Source organism: Podarcis liolepis (assembly GCF_965112155.1).
Source record: "Podarcis liolepis genome assembly, chromosome: 17".
Classification (NCBI taxonomy): domain Eukaryota; kingdom Metazoa; phylum Chordata; class Lepidosauria; order Squamata; family Lacertidae; genus Podarcis; species Podarcis liolepis.
Genome location: NC_139571.1, coordinates 33,348,753 through 33,372,198, shown reverse-complemented (window position 1 = coordinate 33,372,198; position 23,446 = coordinate 33,348,753). Strand labels below are relative to the sequence as shown.

The window sequence follows — 23,446 nt, the reverse complement described above, 5'->3', positions numbered from 1 at the left end:
ATCATTGCATCTGGAATGATGGAATAATATATTCCATGATGTTTCTTTTCTGCGCAAGAGATATCAACATACCCAGATCCAGCTACACACGTTTCTTTTATTGGGACAGATAGCAGTTTCTCGTATTAGAGAAGCTATCCTTAGGAAAGTAGAGCAAGGGGAAGAATTATTCCTACCCACAGTTTCTCCTCTCCATTCACTCAGGCTGTGGGCAGCAGGACAACACTTTCTGAATTTTTAAAGAAAAACTTTTTTTAAGGGGGAGCAGAGACAGACTGCAACCCCCAGACCAGCTCATATCAAATCCACTTGACTGTGGGTTGTGAAGTGAACCATTCAATCCAGTTCATCATCCATCCATAACAGAGTAGCAGATCAGACCACTTTAGACTCCAAGTATGACAGATTCCTTTTCCATCCCTCGACACCCCTACAGTTGCCGGGCTTGGGGTACATCTCCTTTTTGCTCATTCTCTCTCCTCTCATCCAGTAGTGATGTATGGAAGTGAGAACTGGACCATAAAGAAGGCTGATCGCTGAAGAATTGATGCTTTTGAATTATGGTGCTGGAGGAGACTCTTGAGAGTCCCATGGACTGCAAGAAGATCAAACCTATCCATTCTTAAGGAAATCAGCCCAGAGTGCTCACTGGAAGGACAGATCCTGAAGCTGAGACTCCAATATTTTGGCCACCTCATGAGAAGAGAAGACTCCCTGGAAAAGACCCTGATGTTGGGAAAGATGGAGGGCACAAGGAGAAGGGGACGACAGAGGACGAGATGGTTGGACAATGTTCTCGAAGCTACCAGCATGAGTTTGACCAAACTGTGGGAGGCAGTGGAATACAGGAGCGCCTGGCATGCTCTGGTCCATGAGATCACAAAGAGGCGGACACGACTAAACAACTAAACAACAACTCTCCTAGTTAACCGTTACCTTTCACATTGCTGGCCATTTAACCCTGGAATTAATTTCTTCCTTTCTTTGGGGCTACAGGCAGAGTTCCTAGCTATGGAAATGAGAGCTGTCTGGCAGAAGTGCTTGAAGGAAATAAAAATATGAGGGATCAGAACTTCATTAAGAGGATAAGGCTCTGAGGACCACGTTATTTCCAGGAGGAATGACATCTGTGAAGAAGCCCCCCGCTGAAGTTTAATATATTACTTTAAAAACAAATCTGTACAAAAAGTCATGACTTCATTTGTCTGATCCATAAATCTGCTGCCTGAAGAGGAAGAACAAAGCAGGGATGTGACTGGAGCCTGGGAAGAAGATTTGAAAGTACTTAGGGGTTTTGCTAACAAGAAAAAAGAAGTAGTTGAGCAAATTGGCACGCTAGTTTTTTCAGTCATATTCTAAATTACCTCCCGTAACTGTTGTCCAAATTGTTCCCTGGCAGGTTTTCATTCATTTCTTTGTCACTCGTCCAAAAGCATAGCTATTCTTAAGTAGTTAAGGTTGCAGTCCTGCACACACTTATCTTGGGAGGAATTATCATTTAACTCAACAGGACTTATTTGTTTATGAGTAGAGCTCCATAGATTGCAATGCAAATCTACGTGTCTGAACTGCATCACTTCAGAGCACAGGTATGCATTGGAATCAAACTCTATACAGTGGTACCTCAGGTTAAGTACTTAATTCGTTCCGGAGGTCCGTACTTAACCTGAAACTGTTCTTAACCTGAGGTACCACTTTAGCTAATGGGGCCTCCTGCTGCTGCTGCTGTGCCGCCGGAGCACAATTTCTGTTCTCATCCTGAAGCGAAGTTCTTAACCTGAAGCACTATTTCTGGGTTAGTGGAGTCTGTAACCTGAAGTGTATGTAACCTGATGCGTCTGTAACCTGAGGTACCACTGTATATGCATGTATGTGGGATCAGGTAGCCAGTGTGGTGCAGTGGTTAGAGTGTTGAAGTGGGACCTGGGAGACCAGGGTTCAAATCGCCACTCAGCCATGAAGCTTTGGCCTTGGGCCAGTCACAATCTCACAGGGTTGTTGTGAAGAGATAATGGAGGGGGGGGGAGAGACCCTAATCACACCAGCTTGAGCTCCTTGGAGGAAAAGTGGGATATGAATGTTATAAATAAATAAATATTGGGTGATGGACTATATGGAACTGGCAGAAATGACTGGCAGAATCCGAGACCAGGGAGATGAGTCGGTGGAAGAAGATTGGGAAAAGTTTAAAGATTATTTACAGAAATATTGTAAAATTAATGAATGTTAGAATGATGTTGGATTGAAACTAAGTGGTCTTTAGCTGTAATGCTATAAGGGAAAATGAGAAAATGGTTATAAATAGGTAAAAATTTATTGTTATAATATTTAAAAATTGAAGATTAAGATGAATGAAGAGGGGAGGGATTTGCTGAAATAATAATTTGAACTGGAATACAGAGAAGGAAGGTGTGAGGAGGTCCAGGAAATAAGCAAATGAAAAATATGTGATGATTGAATTGTTTTTTAATTATTTTTATTTTGTATTTTTATTTTTTGTATTTTTCTTTTTTCTTTTCTATTTTGTAATTTCTTGAAAACCTTAATAAATATCTTATAAATATATATAAATAAATAAATAAATATTGTTCCTTCATTACAAACATTCAAGCAGACAGAAATTAAGCATGTTGAGGGGCATGGCTGGGCTAGGATATTGTCCCCTAACATCAGGGGTCAGCAAACTTTTTTAGCAGGGGGGCAGTCCACTGTCCCTCAGACCTTGTGTAGGGCCGGACTATATATTTTTTGGGGGGGGTGGAAATGAATGAATTCCTATGCCCCACAAATACCCCAGAGATGCATTTTAAATAAAAGCACACATTCTACTCATGTAAAAACACCAGGCAGGCCCCACAAATACCCCAAAGAAGCATTTTAAATAAAAGGACACATTCTACTCATGTAAAAACACACTGATTCCCGGACCACCCGCAGGCTGGATTTAGAAGGTGATCCGGCCCCTGGGTCTTAGTTTGCCTACCCATGCCTAACATCTAAGGATGGTTTACACCAGAGGTGAGGAACCTTTGTGCATTCCTTTCTGGGCAACCTTGTAAGGGCTACAGAGCCATTGTGAGTAAGGCCAGAAGTGAACAGAACAACGCATATAAATTTGGCTTTTGTACAGCAGGATAGGTTGTACTCACAGAAAGAAAAAGATAAAAGAAAGAGGTGTCATCAGAGTTCAAAGACACATTCCAACTGGGCAAAAAAACCCACGTGAAGCCTTTGTGATTCCTGAATATGAAACCTGCAACACAGATATGTTCTGTTTTCATCATCCCTTAAGAAAAATATCTTACTGTCATCTAGTGGGCTTTCATCCTTTTTGTATCCACTTTCTATACTGTCATTTACTTGTCTTCAGGGTGAATGTCACTGTGGTTTAGGTGACCTTTTTTTAACCTGGTTTCAAAATGTGCAGGGCGAAATCATCTGTCATCTCTCAACTACCTTGTAAGCCTGAAACTTGCATTTAAAAATACATCTCTATCCCAACCCGCAAGGAACTCCTTTGCCAGGAGCTATGTCATCTTCGTTCCTTTCCTTGCACTTCTTTCAAATAAGATTGACATGAGAAGAATGGTTCTTTTTTGTAAAGTCAGATTCCACCTATCTACATAATGTTCTTTTTAAATATTCATAACTCTGATCATTCCCCATCCTAATTCACTTGGACCGTACAAAATGGAATGTTCTCCTGATCAAAGAATAAATTAAAAATCACTCAAGTTCCGGCTACATGGAGAAAGCAACAGGCTCAGGCTTTGAAGCATTTGAAAAGACACTGGCAATTTTTGAGGAGGTAGTTTCCGTGGTGTTCATGAGATGTGTTACCTGTTGAAAACAGAAAAGGCCTCCTAGCGCCAATTCACAAGCCTTGCTTCCCACCATGAAGTGAGCATCTGTTAATCACAGTGGATATACTGGTGCTAACTGTTCATAGGCTCGATGGATAATTTTGGACTTCAGTGAGTGGCATGGCCAAAATGAGCATCATGGTCAAAATGGGTTCCTTCTGTGCAGATGACTACCTGAAAATTGCATTGTATATTCCATGCCAGTGTTTGGAGCTCAGCTCCATATTCCATGACTGTTTATATTTCCTGTACTTTTGTACAGCAGGCTAGGTTCCAGAGAAAAGCAAGGAAACATTCCAACACTTTAAAATATTCAGAAGTGGTGATCCACATGGGGCTGTCCTTCAAGACAGTCAGGAAGCTGTAGCTAGTGCAAAATATGACTGCCAGACTGGTGAGTGGGGCAGCATACTGGGACCATGTGTCACTAATCCTGAGCTTGGATAACTCAATTGGTAGAGCACGAGACTCTCAATCATGGGGCTGGAGCCCCACGTTGGGTAAGAGATTCCTGAATTGGTTGAACTAGAGGACCCTTGTGGTCCCTTCCAACTCTACAGTTCTATGATTCTATGAAAGCACTCCACTCGCTGACAAGGAGTTACTGTGTCCAACTGAAGGGTTAATACTGTCAACATACAGAGGGCCGGGAGGCCAGCTAGCTAGCCCCAGATGAGCCGTTCCCTTCCAGTCATCCCGCTATGAAGACCGTCGGCCTCTGCCTGACGTAAATCAGTGACCCGGGCTTCAAAGCCAGGGCACACTATCAGCAAAGCAAACTGCGCACACAGAATAGGTGTGAGGCTTGTGGAAGCATACTACAACTACAGATTTATTAATCATAAATCAAGACAAAGAAACATGTTGTCTCTCTCTCTCTCTCTCTCGTCGTCTCAGAGCGAACAAGAAAAGCAAAAGCTATGCACAACGGAAGTTCCCAGCAAGCTGTGCTGGAATGTAAACAGACATGTGACACGCAACAATTCCACACATCTGCTCCTTAAGGTGGAATGGAAATGTCAACAAATACTAGCATACAAAGCTCTAAGGGGCTTGGGACTCAGAAATACCTGAAAGATCGCCTCCTCCAATATCAGCCATATGGATGGTGCCACCCAGCCAGTTGAAAAACAGGGGTTTTTCACTGGTGGCTCCCCTCATACAGAATGCCCCCCATAGTGAGGTGCACCTGTCTTCATCGTCATTAATTGGTTTCATAGAATCATAGAGTTGGAAGAGACCACAAGGGCCATCGAGTCCAGCCCCCTGCCAAGCAGGAAACACCATCAGAGCACTCCTGACATATGGTTGTCAAGCCTCTGCTTAAAGACCTCCAAAGAAGGAGACTCCACCAAAGAAGGAGTTTCAAACCTTATGTCTGGCATTCACCACAGCCAAGGTGTGAAATTCAGCCTTGGGGATTTTAAACTTGGCTTACAGCACTGCTGTTCGATGGGCAAATAAACCCATTTTGTTGGAAATTAGTTCTGGAATGTATTGCCCCATACAGTACAGTAAATCAGCCTGCCATTTTTTCTAGTGGCTTCTTATCAGCTCCATGCTCAAGTCCTCTTCCCACAATCATTTCCTGTGTAAAAAGCGCCATGCTTTTGACGAGGAGCACTCTCTTCCACAAGTTGGAGGGCAGACATCTGAAAAGGAGAGTCTCCTTTTATGCATGGAGTCTCCCTCCATGATTAAGAACCCTGGAAAACCCCACTCTCCCTTCTTGCATGCATGAGCGGAATGCCTGAAGGCAGTTTTGGATAATTCACCGCACAGTTGTAGCACAGCAACAGGTACCTTTCAAACTTTTCAGTAGTGTTCTGGGACCGTTTCCCAAGGAGTCATCCTGAAGCAGCTGAGTGGACAGTTATGTGAATCCTTATCACGAAATGCCCTGTTGGGGGTGAGACTTTCATGGGAGAAGGACCCAAGTGATTGACCCTGCCTATGTGCTTGCAGGACTTTAAATATATATATATATATTAAACTATGGGATAAGCCCATGGAAAAGAGGCTCCCACAGTCATGTTTAAAGATTTCACAGCTAGACTGAAACCCCTTTGACATTTTCTGACTCCAGGATTCTGTACAAGGGATGGTTCCCATTTAACATTTTGTACTCAGGTAGAGATGTCCCAATGCAAAATACATGAACCTCTTGTTAAGTTAGTGTGATGTGATGTGCGTGAATAAAATATGGAGAGTGTCTCTTTAAAATATTCAGAAGTGGCAATCCAGAAAGATTCAGACAAAGCTTCCAAGTATTTCAGGACACGAACCTAATTTTACACATGCATGAGCTTCACACTTAATGCTCAACTTTTATATTTAATTTCCAGGAAGCTATACCAAGGATAATGGTTTGAACCTAGAATGGGACCCATCTCACAGGTTACAGAATATGAAGACATCGCTTCTACATAGAAGTTTGGGCAAGTCCCATAATGTATGACAGTGCTACACCCATGAAATTGCACACCCTCCACTGGCAAAGGAGGCCTGTTCTGATCATCTACAGGTGGGATCCAAACAGATTATTACACCCATGTTACTTGGGTGCAAGAGCTCTGGGTCTGGAACTCTGAGATTACATTACACTCAGCAGCTATAGGCTGTGTGCACATGGCATAGTATTTTATTATTTTATTTTTACATTGTATTCTAGAATTGATGCAGACCAAGGACTTGTTTTTTTCTACATGGTCCACACACAGTCTTGATCTATTGCATATCTTTTGCCCCTAGAAAGCACTTCTTGGGAAACTGGTTTCATTTTAAAAAAATAACCTCATTCCAGTTTGATTCTGCATTACGCCACAGTGTGTCCATTTGAAAACAGACATAGGCAGCCCTGATCATTGTGGGGAGGGGTATACGCAAACCTGCCCTATGAAGTTGTGGGTTAATGTATGCAATACTGTCCAACTTTTTCAGATAAATAACAGGGACACACGTCTTCTGGCATATGCTCCTGGGTGACTCATGTGGCCTGCGCCGTGATTTCTCCCTACAAATAATGCTTTTCTCGGGTCAAGATTGTGGCATGTGAGATCGCGGTACCCAAAATGGCCGTCGTGATCTGCCTGTTTTTTCTGTGACACTTGACAGGTATGTGTATGCTAGGATCTCATTCATCACTTCCTTAATAAATTTAAAAAAATTAAAAAAATGTCCAGTAGCACCTTAAGGTAAAGGTGACCATTAGGTCCAGTCGTGGCCAACTCTGGGGTTGCAGCGCTCATCTCGCTTTATTGGCTGAGGGAGCCGGCGTACAGAATCATAGAATCATAGAATCATAGAATCATAGAGTTGGAAGAGACCACAAGGGCCATCGAGTCCAACCCCCTGCCAAGCAGGAAACACCATCAGAGCACTCCTGACATATGGTTGTCAAGCCTCTGCTTAAAGACCTCCAAAGTAGGAGACTCCACCACATTCCTTGGCAGCAAATTCCACTGTCGAACAGCTCTTACTGTCAGGAAGTTCTTCCTAATGTTTAGGTGGAATCTTCTTTCTTGTAGTTTGGATCCATTGCTCCGTGTCCGCTTCTCTGGAGCAGCAGAAAACAACCTTTCTCCCTCCTCTATGTGACATCCTTTTATATATTTGAACATGGCTACCATATCACCCCTTAACCTCCTCTTCTCCAGGCTAAACATGCCCAGCTCCCTTAGCCGTTCCTCATAAGGCATCGTTTCCAGGCCTTTGACCATTTTGGTTGCCCTCCTCTGGACACGTTCCAGTTTGTCAGTGTCCTTCTTGAATTGTGGTGCCCAGAACTGGACACAGTACTCCAGGTGTGGTCTGACCAGAGCAGAATACAGTGGCACTATTACTTCCCTTGATCTAGATGCTATACTCCTATTGATGCAGCCCAGAATTGCATTGGCTTTTTTAGCTGCCGCGTCACACTGTTGGCTCATGTCAAGTTTGTGGTCAACCAAGACTCCTAGATCCTTTTCACATGTACTGCTCTCAAGCCAGGTGTCACCCATCTTGTATTTGTGCCTCTCATTTTTTTTGCCCAAGTGCAATACTTTACATTTCTCCCTGTTAAAATTCATCTTGTTTGTTTTTGCCCAGTTCTCTAATCTGTCAAGGTCGTTTTGAAGTGTGATCCTGTCCTCTGGGGTGTTAGCCACAGCTTCCGGGTCATGTGGCCAGCATGACTAAGCCGCTTCAGGTGAACCAGAGCAGCATACGGAAATGCTGTTTACCTTCCCGCCGGAGTGGTACCTATTTATCTACTTGCACTTTGACGTGCTTTTGAACTGCTTGGTTGGCAGGAGCAGGGACCGAGCAACAGGAGCTCACCCCGTCGCAGGGATTCGAACTGCCGACCTTCTGATTGGCAAGTCCTAGGCTCTGTGGTTTAACCCACATTGCCACCCACATCCCTTAGAGACCAACTAAGTTTGTTCTGGGTGTAAGCTTTTGTGTGCACACCAACACGGCTACCTACCTGAATCTACAACCACTTCCTTATTCATTCTTCATGGAGCATGTTAAGAGGTTTGTGGGGAAGGAGTGGAAAACTTCATCCAAAGGAGGGTTTCAAATGCATATCAAGTAACCACACATACCACACTTTGCGGATGGCAGGATCTAGAATCAATCAGGATTGGAAGCAGCATGTTGATGATGAGCACAAGTGATTCAGGATTGAGGAAAAACTGCATTTTTCTGCTACAAAAGGGTTGCTGTTTGTCATAACTAAATACATTTCCAAGAGTGTGGTGCTGGTGGTGGTGTTGCTTGGAGAGAGAGAGAAAAAAACTTTTCAAAGTTACAATTCTGGCAAAACAGACTATTCTGCCACCTTTTTTAAAAAAAAATTAAATTCCAGTGGCCGTTTATTTACCACAGGTTATTAAATCAGAATTTGACAGCTTCATAAAGGAGTTGAGCTGGAGGTCACCCATATTTCCCCACCAGCTCAGACAAGAAACCATTCGTACAACGGCTTATCTTTTCTTCACAGCCCTACAAGCTTAGCTCTAACCCTCAGGCAGAAAATCTGTGTGTTATCTATAACAGTGAATTTGCGCTTTCTTTCTAAGCCACTGCTGCCGTCACCAGCATCCTTTCAGCCACAAAGCAAGACGCAACAGTACATTCCACACACACAACTAGCTGCAACCTTTCACAGGCATCTAGACTTTCCTTCCTTTGGATGTCCCAGGTGGCTACTTCTGATCTAGACTATTTGATTTCAAGGCCAGGGAATGCTTATTGTTTAGCTTCCCACACTCTGAGTCCCATCTTCACACAGGAGGTCCTGCTTTCTGCAATGCAGAGCTGAACTACGGCATTCCCTTCTACAAGGTGCTGTGACGGCCACCAACTTGGGTAATTTTGAAAGTGGATCCATCAAATTCGTGGATGACAAGGCTATCAATGGTTACTAGACATGAGATCCAGCGCCGAGGGCCTTCTGGCAGTTCCCTCATTGCAAGAAGCAAAGCTACAGGGAACCAGGCAGAGGGCCGACTCGGTAGTGGCACCCGCCCTGTGGAACGCCCTCCCATCAGATGTCAAAGTGATAAATAACTACCTGATATTCAGAAGACATCTTATGGCAGGTACCGCTCCGGTGGGAAGGTAAACGGTGTTTCCATGCGCTGCTCTGGTTTGCCAGAAGCGGCTTAGTCATGCTGGCCACATGACCTGGAAGCTGTACGCCGGCTCCCTCAGCCAATAAAGCGAGATGAGTGCCGCAACCCCAGAGTCGGCCACGAATGGACCTAATGGTCAGGGGTCCCTTTACCTTTACCTTTAGCAAATAGAGTCTCTGGTTATATGTAAAGGGATCATCGCTGCGCAATAACAGCTTTGGCCTCCCACCACACTTCAGCATAAGAACCAGAAATTAAGAACGCTTCACAAAAAAGCAGATTTCTCACACACACCACTCCTCACATTCTTATTATGCTACTGTCTCTCTAGGAGAATTTAATCCCTCCATTATTTAGGCAACAATAAGTTATCGCCTAACTAGCCAATACAATAAGTCCAATGAAAGAAGTGTTTCTCTCAGCCCTTTGTTGCGGTTCTGTCAGGATTTACACTGACCAAAAAAACCAACAACCTAAAGGCAAACTAGAGAAAGTGTCTTTTTGAGGCTTATTTACTCCGAAATATTGAAGCAGTATTTACCACAGAGTGTAGGAGTAAACCAAAAGCACAGTAACGGTAGCTGTGATAAGCAAAAATGCATTTCAGAAGCTTTCACAGAAAACTTACCCAAGTGATCATTCTGAGCTGGTGGAGTAGAGAAGAAATCAAGATACTGTAGTAAAGAAGGAACCTTCCTGCCCCAGTGAAGTATTGGTGGGAGAACCCACACGCTATATGAAATCCCTCTATATCCATATGATATTTAAATGGCAACTCTGTGGGGGTTAATGAAGAGAGGAGCTAAGTTCATTCAGCATTCCTAAAACAATGGACTTTAATGTTACCCAAATTCCGGACTGTGATCTGACAGCAATACAGTACAGTGGTACCTCAGGTTACATATGCTTCAGGTTACAGACTCCGCTAAGCCAGAAATACCTCGGGTTAAGAACTTTACCTCAGGATGAGAACAGAAATCGTGTGGCGGCAGCGGGAGGCCCCATTAGCTAAAGTGGTACCTCAGGTTAAGAACAGTTTCAGGTTAAGTACAGACCTCCAGAACGAATTAAGTACTTAACCTGAGGTACCACTGTATTTGTTTCCTGGCCTCTCCCAAACCATAGATTTCCTTTCACGTTCCAGTACATAACACTAGAAAGCTCCCTTCCTTTGACCCCCCATTGTCTTTCAAGACTACTTTGGATTCTAGTGACGCCCCAAAATATTCCACCCCATCTTCTCTCACATACATCATAAGCAGAAAACGCTAACAATGCTACCTTTACTAGCTAGGCTTCCTCTGAACTCCTTATCTGAAGCACCTGTCCTGAGTTTGTGAATGCACTACAGGTGCGTGTTGTAAAGACAATCTTGTTTGCAGCTCCCAAACTCTGATTTGACAGAAACATCAGATAGCTACAAACACAGGTAAAAGAGCAGAGACAGAAAGTAATGAGATTGAATCAAATTTAAGATGAGAACCAATCTATCCCATCTTTTCATACTTCCCTTAATAAATTCTACTGCTATGATAGATAAGTAACAGTAATAATGGAAGATCTATTAGGCAGGCTGCTTGCATAGCAGGAGTCTTACAAGGCTCAGGGAAGTGCAGGATGTCGCAATAAGAATATTTTTGCAGGGGTGCATAGGCTTCTGTGACAAAAAATGAATATATTTTTTTCTCAAACATCAGTCATCATTGTTATCAGCTTGCCTATTCGCACCTCTCTTCTGCCCTTAATTTGTGTCAAAATTGTACCAGGGCAACCCTGTTTTCCAAGATCAAGAATCCTCAGTCACTTAGTATGGAAAGAAAAGCGCCTCTCAGTCTTTGCTGGGTGACTTTCCTTTGCCCCAGAACAATTAACAGTAAAATGTTCAGAGGAATTCAGAAGGAGGTTGTACACAGGCAGGATTTGCAGTGGAAGCCCAGAATCAAACTAGCCTAAATAAAAACAAAAACAAAACAGAAAAAATATATCTGGGGGAACAGAGAGAGGAAAAAACCAGAGAGTCGTTTTCAAAGGTAGATTGTTTCTTAAAAATATAAAGCGGTATAGAAATGAAATAATAATAAAGGGAAAGGGAAAAGGGACCCCTGACCATTAGGTCCAGTTGTGGCCGACTCTGGGGTTGCGGCGCTCATCTCGCTTTATTGGCCGAGGGAGCCAGCATGTGGCCAGAATAACTAAGCCACTTCTGGAAAACCAGAGCAGCGCACGGAAACGCCGTTTATCTTCCCGCCAGAGCTTGCACTTTGACGTGCTTTCAACTGCTAGGTTGGCAGGAGCAGGGACCAAACAACGGGAGCTCCCCCCATTGCGGGGATTCGAACCGCCAACCTTCTGATCGGCAAGTCCTAGGCTCTGTGGTTTAACCCACAGCACCACCCACGTCCCTCAAATAATAATAATAATAATAATAATAATAATAATAATAATAATAATAATAGATCTTAACACTTGTCTCACCTGGGAGCTTTCCTTCCTTCTCCCAGACTGTCAGCCTGGGAGTTCTTCCCTTCCCTTCAGGATTCTTCTACCAACCTTCCATCACTTCCTGTGTGTGTAATCCTGCGATCCAGCTCTTCTCGGTCTGTCTGCCTCACAAACAACTGCAGGCTGCTTGGCTTTGAACTCTCACACATCAGCCCCTTGCTTTCCTGCTCTCCACCCCCCCCCAGCCCACTTAGTGGAGGAAATAAGGGTGTCTCACCTCCATCTATCACTTATGTTTTCTTGAGCCATCTTAGCACCTATTGAGACACTTCTGCTGAATCTCATTGGCAATCAATAGTCTTTTGTCAGGTCTTAAGAGGTATTGCCTCAAGGTACCCCACAGTGATTGCTCTAAAATGGAAAAAAAAATCAAGAATCATAAAGCAGTATGGGGGGAAAGTCAAGAAACATAGAGCGGTATGGGAGCCCAAGAGACCATCTTACACCAAACCACTGCAGAAGCTGAAAACATTGGCAATCTTCTAGTGCAGGCATCCCCAAACTCAGATTTCCAGATATTTTGGGACTACAGCTCCCATCATCCCTAGCTAACAGGACCAGTGGTCAGGGATGATGGGAATTGTAGTCCCAAAACATCTGGAGGGCCAAGTTTGGGGATGCCTGTACAAGTGCGTGTATTTGTGATGCCCAAGGGAAGAGCTTTAGCTGCCACCAGCTTGTAAAAGGAAGTAAGAACCCAAAGGAGGTGGGCTGGGAAGGGGAGAAATGTACAGGAATGGGAACATTTGAAGAATACAGTTTTGAAAACATGGCAGCTTTAGCTTAAATAGGGCAGCTGGAATATGTGGTACAAACTCAGGTGGACCAATCAAGGTTTGGAAGGAAAAAAGGCAAGCAAGGCAGAGACACTGTGTCTGCTCAACTTTCTCCATTGATTGGCTGTTTCGGGAATGCCACTGGACTGTTTGCTGTTTGTATTGGGCCCAGACTGGCATTTGTCCAGTTAGACCATCTGACTACTCTCTAGTGTTGCCTTTGAGACTGTGTGCCCTATCAGGACTTACCTGTGCGAATGCCAAAGTTCAGGCCACCTGAGCTCTTGAGAAAGGACTCCTCACAGACTTGGCTGCTAAATGGACACATTGCTGCTGACACTCTGCAGAACGCTGTCACATTAATGAGGTCTTCCCTTTAATTTTCCATAAAATATGGGAAAGCTGTATCTGATCATAAGGACTTGCTACTTGGTTGTTTTTGTCAGAGAAGGTTATTGCTCCTCCGAGTCACCCTACTTCCTATGCACTGTTTCCATAGCCTGGTGTTTCTCAGACTTGGGGCTCCAGCTGTCAGGAAAAAGCAGCAATGCAAGAGCGAGCTGCAGGTGTCTGCAAAGCAAAACAGGATGTTGATGTTTGGGACTGTACTATTGGAACAAAGGGGCAGTCTATTCACTGTACTGAGCACTGGATGTTAGCTCAGAGTGTCATCTGACCTGTACTGGAAGTACAGGGGTGGAGTTTTTCTCTCAACTGTTGGAGACTGGAGAGTGCAGACGTGTTTCTCTGTACTGCTGCAATGACAGAAATAAAGACATGTAAATAGATTTCTGTCTGTCTCTTTCCCCTCCCTGAGGGAAGCAGGGAGGAGGGAGGAGTTGGTGTGTCCCTCTCACGCTGAGTGAGATCGCCGATCGTGACTTTGCCTGTATCCTGCCGGGAGACGCAGACGGGGAGGTCAACAAGGATTTCAAGCCTGTTGCCTGGAGAATGGCCAGTTACCTCTGACTGAGGCTTGAGAATCTGACATCTGGTTTTTTTGGACTACAACTCCCATCATCCCTAGCTACCAGGACCAGTGGTCTGGGATGATGGGAACTGTAGTCCCAAATAAGCTGGAGGCCCAGTTTTGGGAGACCCTGCTGTGGCCCTTCCTTCATCGCCTTTTGTGGAAGCGCTTCTGTGACTTCTCTCAGATGGGCCACTCTATCAATCCACATCAGGTCTACACAGCTTGAGATCCATCAAGCCCAACACAGCCTACCAGCCCACTGGGTGTTTGTAAGCTTTTCTGTTTTTTATTGCTTGCTTGGGACTTCGCAAACTGGGGACGGGCCATTAAGCACCTGGCAGGTCACAATAGATGAGATGCCTCCAGCTTGGCAGGTGACAAGTTGTACAGGCCTGGCCTGATTTACGACGGCATGCAGGCAGTTCTTTTAAAATATCATGTTAGCCTCATAATTCCTGCTTGGCTGGAATGCTGGCCTTCAAACAATTGCTTTGTCACAAGCTGCATTAAGTTTAATGGACTTGTATCAGTACTGGGCTGTGGAGATGAGGCTGGATGGTTTTCCCTGCAGGCCAGTGCTCTTGTTGGTGCCTCTGTCTTTGGTTTTTATAGCTCAATGCATTGGGAATGTGCCAAGGGACGGGGACCCATGGCTGCTTCCACCTATTCCTTCCTCCAGACTCATGCTTGACATTGCCCATGTTGGCAGAGTAGCTAAATTTCAGCTAGGAAGCCAAATCAGGAGTAATTCTGTCTTAATTTCAAGAAAAATATCCAAACACTTGTCAATATATTCAAAAACATTTACTTGCAGAACATATCGCTCATACCCTCCAACATTTCTCCAGTGAAAATAGGGACGTCCTGTTCCATAATAGGGAGGCGGGTAGCGCTGTGGTCTAAACCACAAAGCCTAGGGCTTGCTGATCGGAAGGTCAGCGGTTCAAATCCCCGCAATGGGGTGAGCTCCCATTGCTCGATCCCTGCTCCTGCCAACCTAGCAGCTTGAAAGCACGTCAAAGTGCAAGTAGATAAATATGTACCGCTCCGGCAGGAAGGTAAACGGGGTTTCTGTGCGCTGCTCTGGTTCACCAGAAGCGGCTTAGTCATGCTGGCCACATGACCCGGAAGCTGTACGCTGGCTCCCTCGGCCAATAAAGCAAGATGAGCGCTGCAACCCCAGAGTTGTCCGTGACTGGACCTAACAGTCAGGGGTCCCTTTACCTTTTTATTCCATAATAACAATTTTACTATTTATGCCCTGCCCATCTGACTGGGTTGCCCCAGCCACTCTGGGCAGCTCCCAACATATAGAAAAACATAATAAAACATTAAATGTTTAATAACCTCCCTATGCAGGGCTGCGTTCAGATGGCTCAGAGGTTGGATAACTCCATACCCTCCCACATTTCTCTGATGAAAATAAGGGTGTCCTAAGGAAAAGTGGAACATTCCAGGATCTAATAAAAAACCATTTATGTAAATCCAGGACTGTCCCTGGAAAATACGGACACTTGGAGGGTCTGATAGCTGAAGAAGAATATATGCAAAGTATTTACATTCACATGCTTATCCAAGTATGGGCTTTGTTTTTCTTAGTTGAAGATTACAGCTTCTTAAACATTCAAACAAATTGTGTCTTTCTCTCTTTCCAGTACTTGCACTCAGCCTTCTGAGTATGACCCAGCTAGGCCATGCAGGTTCCTTCTGAGCATAGCTGTCAACTTACAGATTTGAAAATAAGGGACCAGCAGCCCTGAAAATAAGGGAACAGAAGCCAAAATAAGGGATTTTGCTTAGCTTATACAGAAATCCGCCACTGATGGAGCCAGGCTGCTTTTGCTGCGACTGACTGTGTTTTGCAGGGGGTTGGACTAGTTGAGCCTAAGGGTCTACAACTCGGACCAAAGAAGAGGGGCAGACAAAACTGATGAACGATGTCGAGATGGCAAAGCTTACAGGCAGAATTAGAAACCAGGAAGAGGGCCTCTTTAATAAAGAATGGGGAAAGTTTATAATTTAGTTGAAAAGCTATTGTAAAGAGTTACATACATTGGTAGGATTGACAGAAAACTTGTAAAAATTTGAACTATGGATGGACAAATGATTTATAAAGAAAGAGTTATGAAAGGGATGCAGAGGGGAAAATTACTACATTAAGATGCTGCACTGGTTGGAGGAGATGCTAAGCAGCACGTCGGGGCTGCCGTTGTCCTGGCGTGAGGAGTTCCATCGGCCCTTCCCCGCCCGAGAGAGAGGGAGGGAGGGAGGGAGAGAGGGGGGAGGGAGAGAGACTCTCGTCCACACCACCCGCGAGCCCAGCATGAGGTGGTTGCGCCGCCGCAGCGGCTGCTGAAGCACCGCCCTTCTGCGTCCATCCCCTCATCTTCCTCCTCCCTCAGGCTGCCTCCCCAGCCGCCATCGCTGCCGCCTCCAGCTTCCCCTGGCAGCGTGGCGGAAGTCTTGCAAGAGAGGGGCTGCCTGCCCGCCCACTGCCACCCGTCTCTTCACGATGCACCCCTGAGGGGGGAAAGGGAGAGACGGAGACGCGGCAGCTCGTGCGCGCTCTCTCTCTCGCAGCGGAGGACCCCGAGCCGCTGCTTCCCTCCCAAGCCGGGCAAGCATGAAACCCGGGAAATTTAAGGGACATCATCAATAAGGGACAGCAGCGGGACACGGCGCTGGGATAAGGGAGTTTCCCGCCAAATAAGGGACGGTTGACAGCTATGCTTCTGAGAGGTTTCCACTTAACAGGCCAGACATTGAATTCCGTTCGCCATATGAAAGCAAGTGGACAAAAGGACCCAGGAGAGGATCAGGCAGAATTAGGTACCCCGTTTTGCCTGTATGTTTGAAGGTAAAGTGTGCATTCTCCATTGAATGCCGTAGGATTTGCTTCTGAACAGATGTGGGAATGGATTGGGGTGCAAATACTGCATTTCTGTCATCACCATCATACATGTAAGCGCTTCACATTCAACAGTCCTGCAAAGCAGGCTAGGAACTGATAGTCCCCAATGGGGGCTGGTGTCCATTGGTACTGGTAGGGTGGAACGAGGACTGGAACCACCACAAAGTGGCCTATCTCCATATAATAGACTAAGAGACCAGCCTGAGAAATAGTGGCTTATTCAAGGTCACCACTGAGGGCTTCCAGCTCAGGCTTTTAACTGCCACAGTACCTAAAAATAAATCTGACTGTTTAAAGAATGATGGTGTATTAACATATTCTATATGTGCTGCTGCTTAACATAGTCCAATTGTGTACCTAGAGTGCTTTCCTGACAATTGTAATAAGGGATGATTGAAAGTATGGAGAAACCTGTTTAGTTTACAAATTCCACACACAGTCTGTTCTCTCCTTCCTCTGCCCCTTGGCATGACACAGCCTTGGCTTTGCCTTCTTTGGAGGTGGTCAAATACTGCTTACAACAGCTCTGTGTGTCACCTCCAAATCTTATGCGGCGTGTTGCAGCGGCATGCAAAATGGCAACAAACTGTTGGTGAAAAATGATTTAGACAACCTGTGAGGAGAGAAGGGCAATAAAGCAGATGCATTAAGTAGAGCAGACATTCCTAGCCAAGTGCAGAATGCCTGCCCTTTGTAGAAGCCTGGCTGCAAGCATATAGATCAGGCATGAAGAAGCAAGCTCTCCAAATGTTGTAGGACTCCAACTCCCATCAGCCCCAGACAGTATGGCCAGTGGTCAGGGATGATGGGAGTTGCAGTTCAAGCACTGGGAAAGCCACTGGTTCCCCATCACATAGAGAAGAGAGAGAGAAATCATTAAGACAGCTATAATCATAGGTGTAAGGGACACGGGTGGCGCTGTAGGTTAAACCACAGAGGCTAGGACTTGCCGATCAGAAGGTCGGCAGTTCGAATCCCCGTGACGGGGTGAGCTCCCGTTGCTCGGTACCTGCTCCTGCCAACCTAGCAATTCGAAAGCACGTCAAAGTGCAAGTAGATAAATAGGTACTACTCCAGCGGGAAGGTAAGCGGCGTTTCTGTGCACTGCTCTGGTTCGCCAGAAGCAGCTTCGTCATGCTGGCCATATGACCCGGAAGCTGTACGTCGGCTCCCGCGGCCAATAAAGCGAGATGAGTGCCACAACCCCAGAGTCGGTCACGACTGGACCTAATGGTCAGGGGTCCCTTTACCTTTACCTTTAATCATAGGTGTTGTGGGGAAGTTCATGAAATACATTGAACCCTTGGGGGTGTGAGCACTATAGAAGTACTGACTATGATTATCAGGGAACCTACTGGATCTGAGGAAACCCAGAACATGTGGGTGAATTTAGACAGCAGAAGCCCTTTCAGACTGGTGGTTTGTACACTAGCCGGGGCGAGGAAGAGTGTCTCTGCAGCTTTTACAGGGTTGCCCAGATCTCTCAAGCCACTTGCACTTTCCACATGCAGAGCTGCAAACAGGTGACTTAAGTAGTGAATGTTGACAATGGTAATGGCCTGATAGGCAAGGTTTCCCAAACTTGAGCCTACGGCTGTTTTTGGACTACAACTCCCATCATCCCTAGCTAGCAGGACCAGTGGTCAGGGAGGATGGGAATTGTAGTCCAAATACAGCTGGAGAATCCTATTAGGGGAAAGTAGGCAACCTCCATCTCACCCCCCCCCCAACAGACCCTGGAGCTAGTTGTCAAACCTGACAATACTAAACAACCGTCTCTGCAACGCTGCATACTTGTCCCAACCCAGCACTGTGTCTGCCTCTCTGTGTGTTGAATGCACAGCATCTTGGGATCCAAAGACATTCCACCTCCACTATGGTCCATTTCATGAGTATCTTTCAAGTGTTACATTCAATGGAGGGAAGGGAGTAGGGTTCTGCTGCCTTTCCCACTTCCAAATGCTACGTTTTCAGTTCAATGTGTTATACTGGAGGTGAGATTTTATTCCTTTCTAACTGCAATGTCAACCAAGTTTCCCAAGTCAGATCAGGGCCCTCACAAATCTTCATGTCCATCACTCTGCTTTTCTCTACTCTATTCCCATGCACAATCTCTCTATAGTTTTCTAGATCTCTGTTTCTCTGCTCTACTCTTTGCAAGGAACAGGTACTGCCTACAGAGTGCTGAAAAGCTCCAGAGAATAATTTTTTAAGCAGAGCAGGGAAGGATTATAAAAAGTAGTTAGCGCTGTTATTGTTAATTACTCACTTTACCTGTGGAGATCTCAAAGCAGCTTACAGATACAATAGAAATACTGCAACCAATTCCAACAATCACAATCACCACCATCAGGACTTTGAATATCATTTCAGCAGATAGATCATATATTGTGCACCTTACAGAATCGTTATATGAACACATATTCTGAAACAGAAGCCATTCCAGATTCAACACTCTCTGATTTGTCTGACAAATAAAGTATTAAGCCATAGTTGGGGCGGGGGGGCATGAGGTGAACACCTTTAAGGACTCTTCTGCCTCCACCTCTGTTTTTACCACTTTGAATTAGGGATGAGGAAATCTGTCAATTTTGGTTTCTCCCAGTTTCTCATTTTTCCAAACTTTAGTCAAGTCCTCCACATTTCCAAATCAGTTTGGGGTAGTGTGTGTGTGTGTGTGTGTGTGTATGTGTGTGTTTAAAGAAGTCCTCGTGAAAACTCACCAGCAAATTTCTCCTACGGTACACAGTTTTCTAGGCAATTCTGCCCAAGATGCATATTTTTGCAAAGCAATTTTCCCTGAATATAACACATGACTAATGTATGCATTTTCACACACACTTTCCCCTAGCATATGCATCTTTGTAAACATTGCTTGACTAGAGAACCGCCCTCCAAAATTTGGAGAGTTTTGAAACAGCACATTTTTGTTGCTTGCTGTTGTAATTTTGTGTCTTGATTTCCCTCCCGGCAGTCTAAGGCTGTGTAGATTGCCTTCCCCTTCCCTCTTTTATCTGCACAAGAAGCCTGTGAGGTAGACTAAGCTGTGAGTTGGTAGTTCAGACACCAAAGTCGCAAAACTGCACATCCTTAAGAGTATTTCATGCTTGCTACTATTTATCAGGTTTGGCAAAGATTTGTTCCGTTCCGTTTTGACGTTCTGCTGTAAATACCGAGACAATGAAACGTTGCAGTTAAAGCAAGGAGGCTGTTTTTTCTAGCTTTGTTGCATGATCTGTGAATGACATTACATAAGAACATAAGAAGAGACTGCTGGATCTGACCAACAGCCCGTCTAGTTCTCAGAATGGCCAAGCAGATGCCTGTGAGATGACCACAAGCAAGACCTGAGCACTATAGCACTCTTCCTTCCTACAGTGTCAGGCAACTGGTATTCAGAAACATACAGTTTCCCACTGTGAAGGCAGCACAGCCATCATGGCTGGTAGCCTCTGGTAGCCCTATCCTCCATTAATATGTCTAATCCTTTTAAAGCCACATGTCCTCCAACATTTCTCCGATGGAAATAGGGATGTCCTATTCCATAACAGCAACAGCAACATTATTTATACCCTGTCCATCTGACTGGGTTGCCCCAACGACTCTGGGCAGCTTCCAACATACAGTGGTACCTTGGGTTACAGACGCTTCAGGTTACAGACGCTTCAGTTTACAGACTCTGATAACCCAGAAATAGTACCTCGAGTTAAGAACTTTACCTCAGGATGAGAATAGAAATCGCATGACGGCAGCAGGAGGCCCCATTAGCTAAAGTGGTCCCTCAGGTTAAGAACAGTTTCAGGTTAAGAACGGACCTCCGGAACAAATTAAGTACTTAACCCGAGGTACCACTGTATATAAAAACGTAATATTTTTTTAAAAAAAGTTGCCCTCTACAAGGCTGCCTTCAGGTGTCTTCTAAAGGTTGTATAGTTACTTATCTCCTTGGCTCAGAGGTTTCATAACTCCATGCCCTCCAACATTTCTCCGATGAAAATAGGGCCATCCTTAGGGAAAGTGGGACATTCCAGGATAATATCAGAAACCAGGATAGTTTCTGTAAATCCAGGACTGTTCCTGGAAAACAGTGGCACTTGGAGGGTCTGAAGCCATCCACATTGGTGGCCATTATTGCCTCCTGTGGAAGTGTACTCCATAGTGTGCGGCCTGGCATGCATTTGTATATTGCTTTTCTGTCCAGGAGTTCAAGGTTGTGTGCATTTTCCTCCCTTCCTCCCCTTTTATATTTGTAACAACCCTACCTGCTTGTGAAAATCATCAGAGATCACAAAGAAAGGAATTTATGATAACAACAAGAAGAGAAAAGAAGTAACAAAGGACTTTCCAGATCAAACTGGAGAGAACTGTCTAATTAATGCAGTAAGAGAAGTGATGCTGTTTTGGACTCGAGCTGAGCTTGATGTATGGGTACGCCCAACAAAATTTAAAATTTGGCTGTATAATTTGGAATCAATGTGATAATGTGATATGATTGGCCTGTTAATAAAAATTATTTTTTAAAAAATATTTGTAACAACAATGTGAGGTAGACTAGGATGCGTTAATATACAGTGGCATCTCGGGTTAAGTACTTAATTCATTCTGAAGGTCTGTTCTTAACCTGAAACTGTTCTTAACCTGAAGCACCACTTTAGCTAATGGAGCCTCCCGCTGCTGCTGCACCGCCGGAGCACAACTTCTGTTCTCATCCTGAAGCAAAGTTGTTAACCCGGGGTAATATTTCTGGGTTAGCTTCGGTCTGTAACCTGAAGCATATGTAACCTGAAGTGTATGTAACCCGAGGTACCACTGTATGTACATAAGCATCAGATCTTGTCAACAGATTGCTGCAGAAGACAAGGGAAGAGTGGGCCTTGAGGAAATCCTGTTGGCACCCCTTAGTGAGTGCATTTAGGACCACAGCCAAAGATGGTGGCTTATCTCTAGACCAGGTTTCTCATGTCCAAGTCGGATCAAGTTACTCAACAGGGGTTTACCCTCTATATTGCCTTGATTCTTACCTTTAAATAAGAACTTTCAAAGTAACTTTCATGATCATCTTTCATAGTATCCAATTTAGCCCTTCGTCTGGCTTTCCTATTCCCTGTCTATTTTACTGAATTGCTTCATTCCCATGCAATTTCATAACTGATTTAGCTGTTGGGTTACGCGTACAGATTCATTTTATGTACCTTATATAATAGATTCATCTTCAGGCTGATGCATCAACAATTCGAGTTAAGCCAAAACCTATTTATTTAAACCCGTAGCCATGATACTAATACAGAAGATTAAATCCAGGTATTGTATCAACTACACAGTGAGCCAGACTCCCCTAGCTAATACTCTTTACTTTTCCTTTTATCCATCCCCAACTTAGGAACCTTGTATTATAGAAATGAACATATAACACGGAAAAGATTGAAACAGAAATAGTTCATCTCCCTCATCCGTACATCTCAAGCCCAATAAAATGATCCACAAGTCCTCTTTAAAGCGTTCCTATCCTAGTCTGCCCTATCTGAGAAATTTATGACATTTTATGTTCAAAATCCAACACTGAAGCCGTCACAGTCTTTTATTTCTATTAATGACATTTATATTCACAGAGAAAGTTGTCAGAGCAAAGAGCTCTCGCACATCCCCCCCTGGGGGGGGGGTCAAAAATATCAGAAGTACAACATCAGTTCACAGGTGTTTGTTTTTTTAGTATATATATTAAAAATCCTCTGCTTTGTTCTATTCCTGTTTGTACTCATTGTACGCATCCCATTGACTTTGATGGGGACAAATAGCCCCTGAAAAAGTTTCCCAATGCACATCTCCAGGGAAATCAGAACAGCTCGTGTTCAGCAAAGGACAAATCATCATCATCGCCACCGTATAATCAGGAAAATCCAGAACTTACCTTTAAAAAAAGACAGGAACAAGGATGCCCAGAGGTACAAGCCGGAATAGACGAAGCCCAGACACCGCTCTGTGAGCATTGTCAAGCCACAATTAGGAGTCTAGGCAGACACCAGACACCGTGAAGGAAGTCTTCCTGTCAGCTCTGAGTGATGGAGAGAGTCTCTGGCTAAGAGGGATTGCAATATCCAGCCAGCCAGTTTTGCTACCGCAAAAGAAAAGGATATTGGTCCAAGTCGCACATCACTGTTTATTGCTGGTAATAACTACATCTAAGTGCCAGTGACTTAATTAAGATTGGAAGAAGGGCTTTTTCTCTGCGCGTCTCTTCTTTCCCTTACAAGCGCTCTGCACCTTTGCTAGTGACAGACAGAGGGAAGAAGCAGGAGCACGGAAGCTAATGTGTGCGGGGAAGGGGGAGGAGAAGGAGAAAGAAAGGGACATTGCTGCCTCTGAGAGATTTTCCACATTCCCTCTCTCTCTCTCTCCAACAGTAACTCTGGGCCAACACGTCAGCAGTGTTTTCTACGCTAGTACGAGAGTGCCTCTAGAGCTACATGCCAGGCAGTGCGAGACGAGAGCGCCGCTCTTTTTCCTTTTCACGGTCGCTGATGGAGCAATTTTCAGTCAGAGAATTACAGCATGACATTGTTTGTGACCTAATGTTGGAAGAAGAGAAGTCTAGGGAGGAAGTTGTTGCCTGTTAACAGCTGTAGGGTTCGGAGCCTTAGGAGGAATCTGTTGCGCCCCAAAACACAGACTTTCTTTTTAGAGGCTCCCCAAAGAGAAAAATAAACCGTCTTTTTCAACCGTCCTGCCTTTTCCAGAGATTGCTTCCTTTCATCCCCTGTTCCGGTCCTTTTTTATGGTCACAAGATTTCGCTGCAAAATTC

The 23,446-nt window shown here is 44.7% G+C and overlaps 1 protein-coding gene across 1 annotated transcript in view; it reads right to left on the bottom strand.

Moving 5' to 3' along the window:
- The window catches only part of LOC310696222 (neuronal acetylcholine receptor subunit alpha-7-like), a 110,523-nt gene extending 87,465 nt beyond the window's left edge, over positions 1 to 23,058 (bottom strand). Inside the window, exon 1 of the mRNA XM_083481508.1 lies at positions 22,555 to 23,058. Within this exon, the coding sequence (XP_083337634.1) occupies positions 22,555 to 22,633 (79 nt within the window). The 5' untranslated portion in view covers positions 22,634 to 23,058. The remainder of the gene's footprint in view (positions 1 to 22,554) is intronic.
- Positions 23,059 to 23,446: the final 388 nt, after the last annotated feature.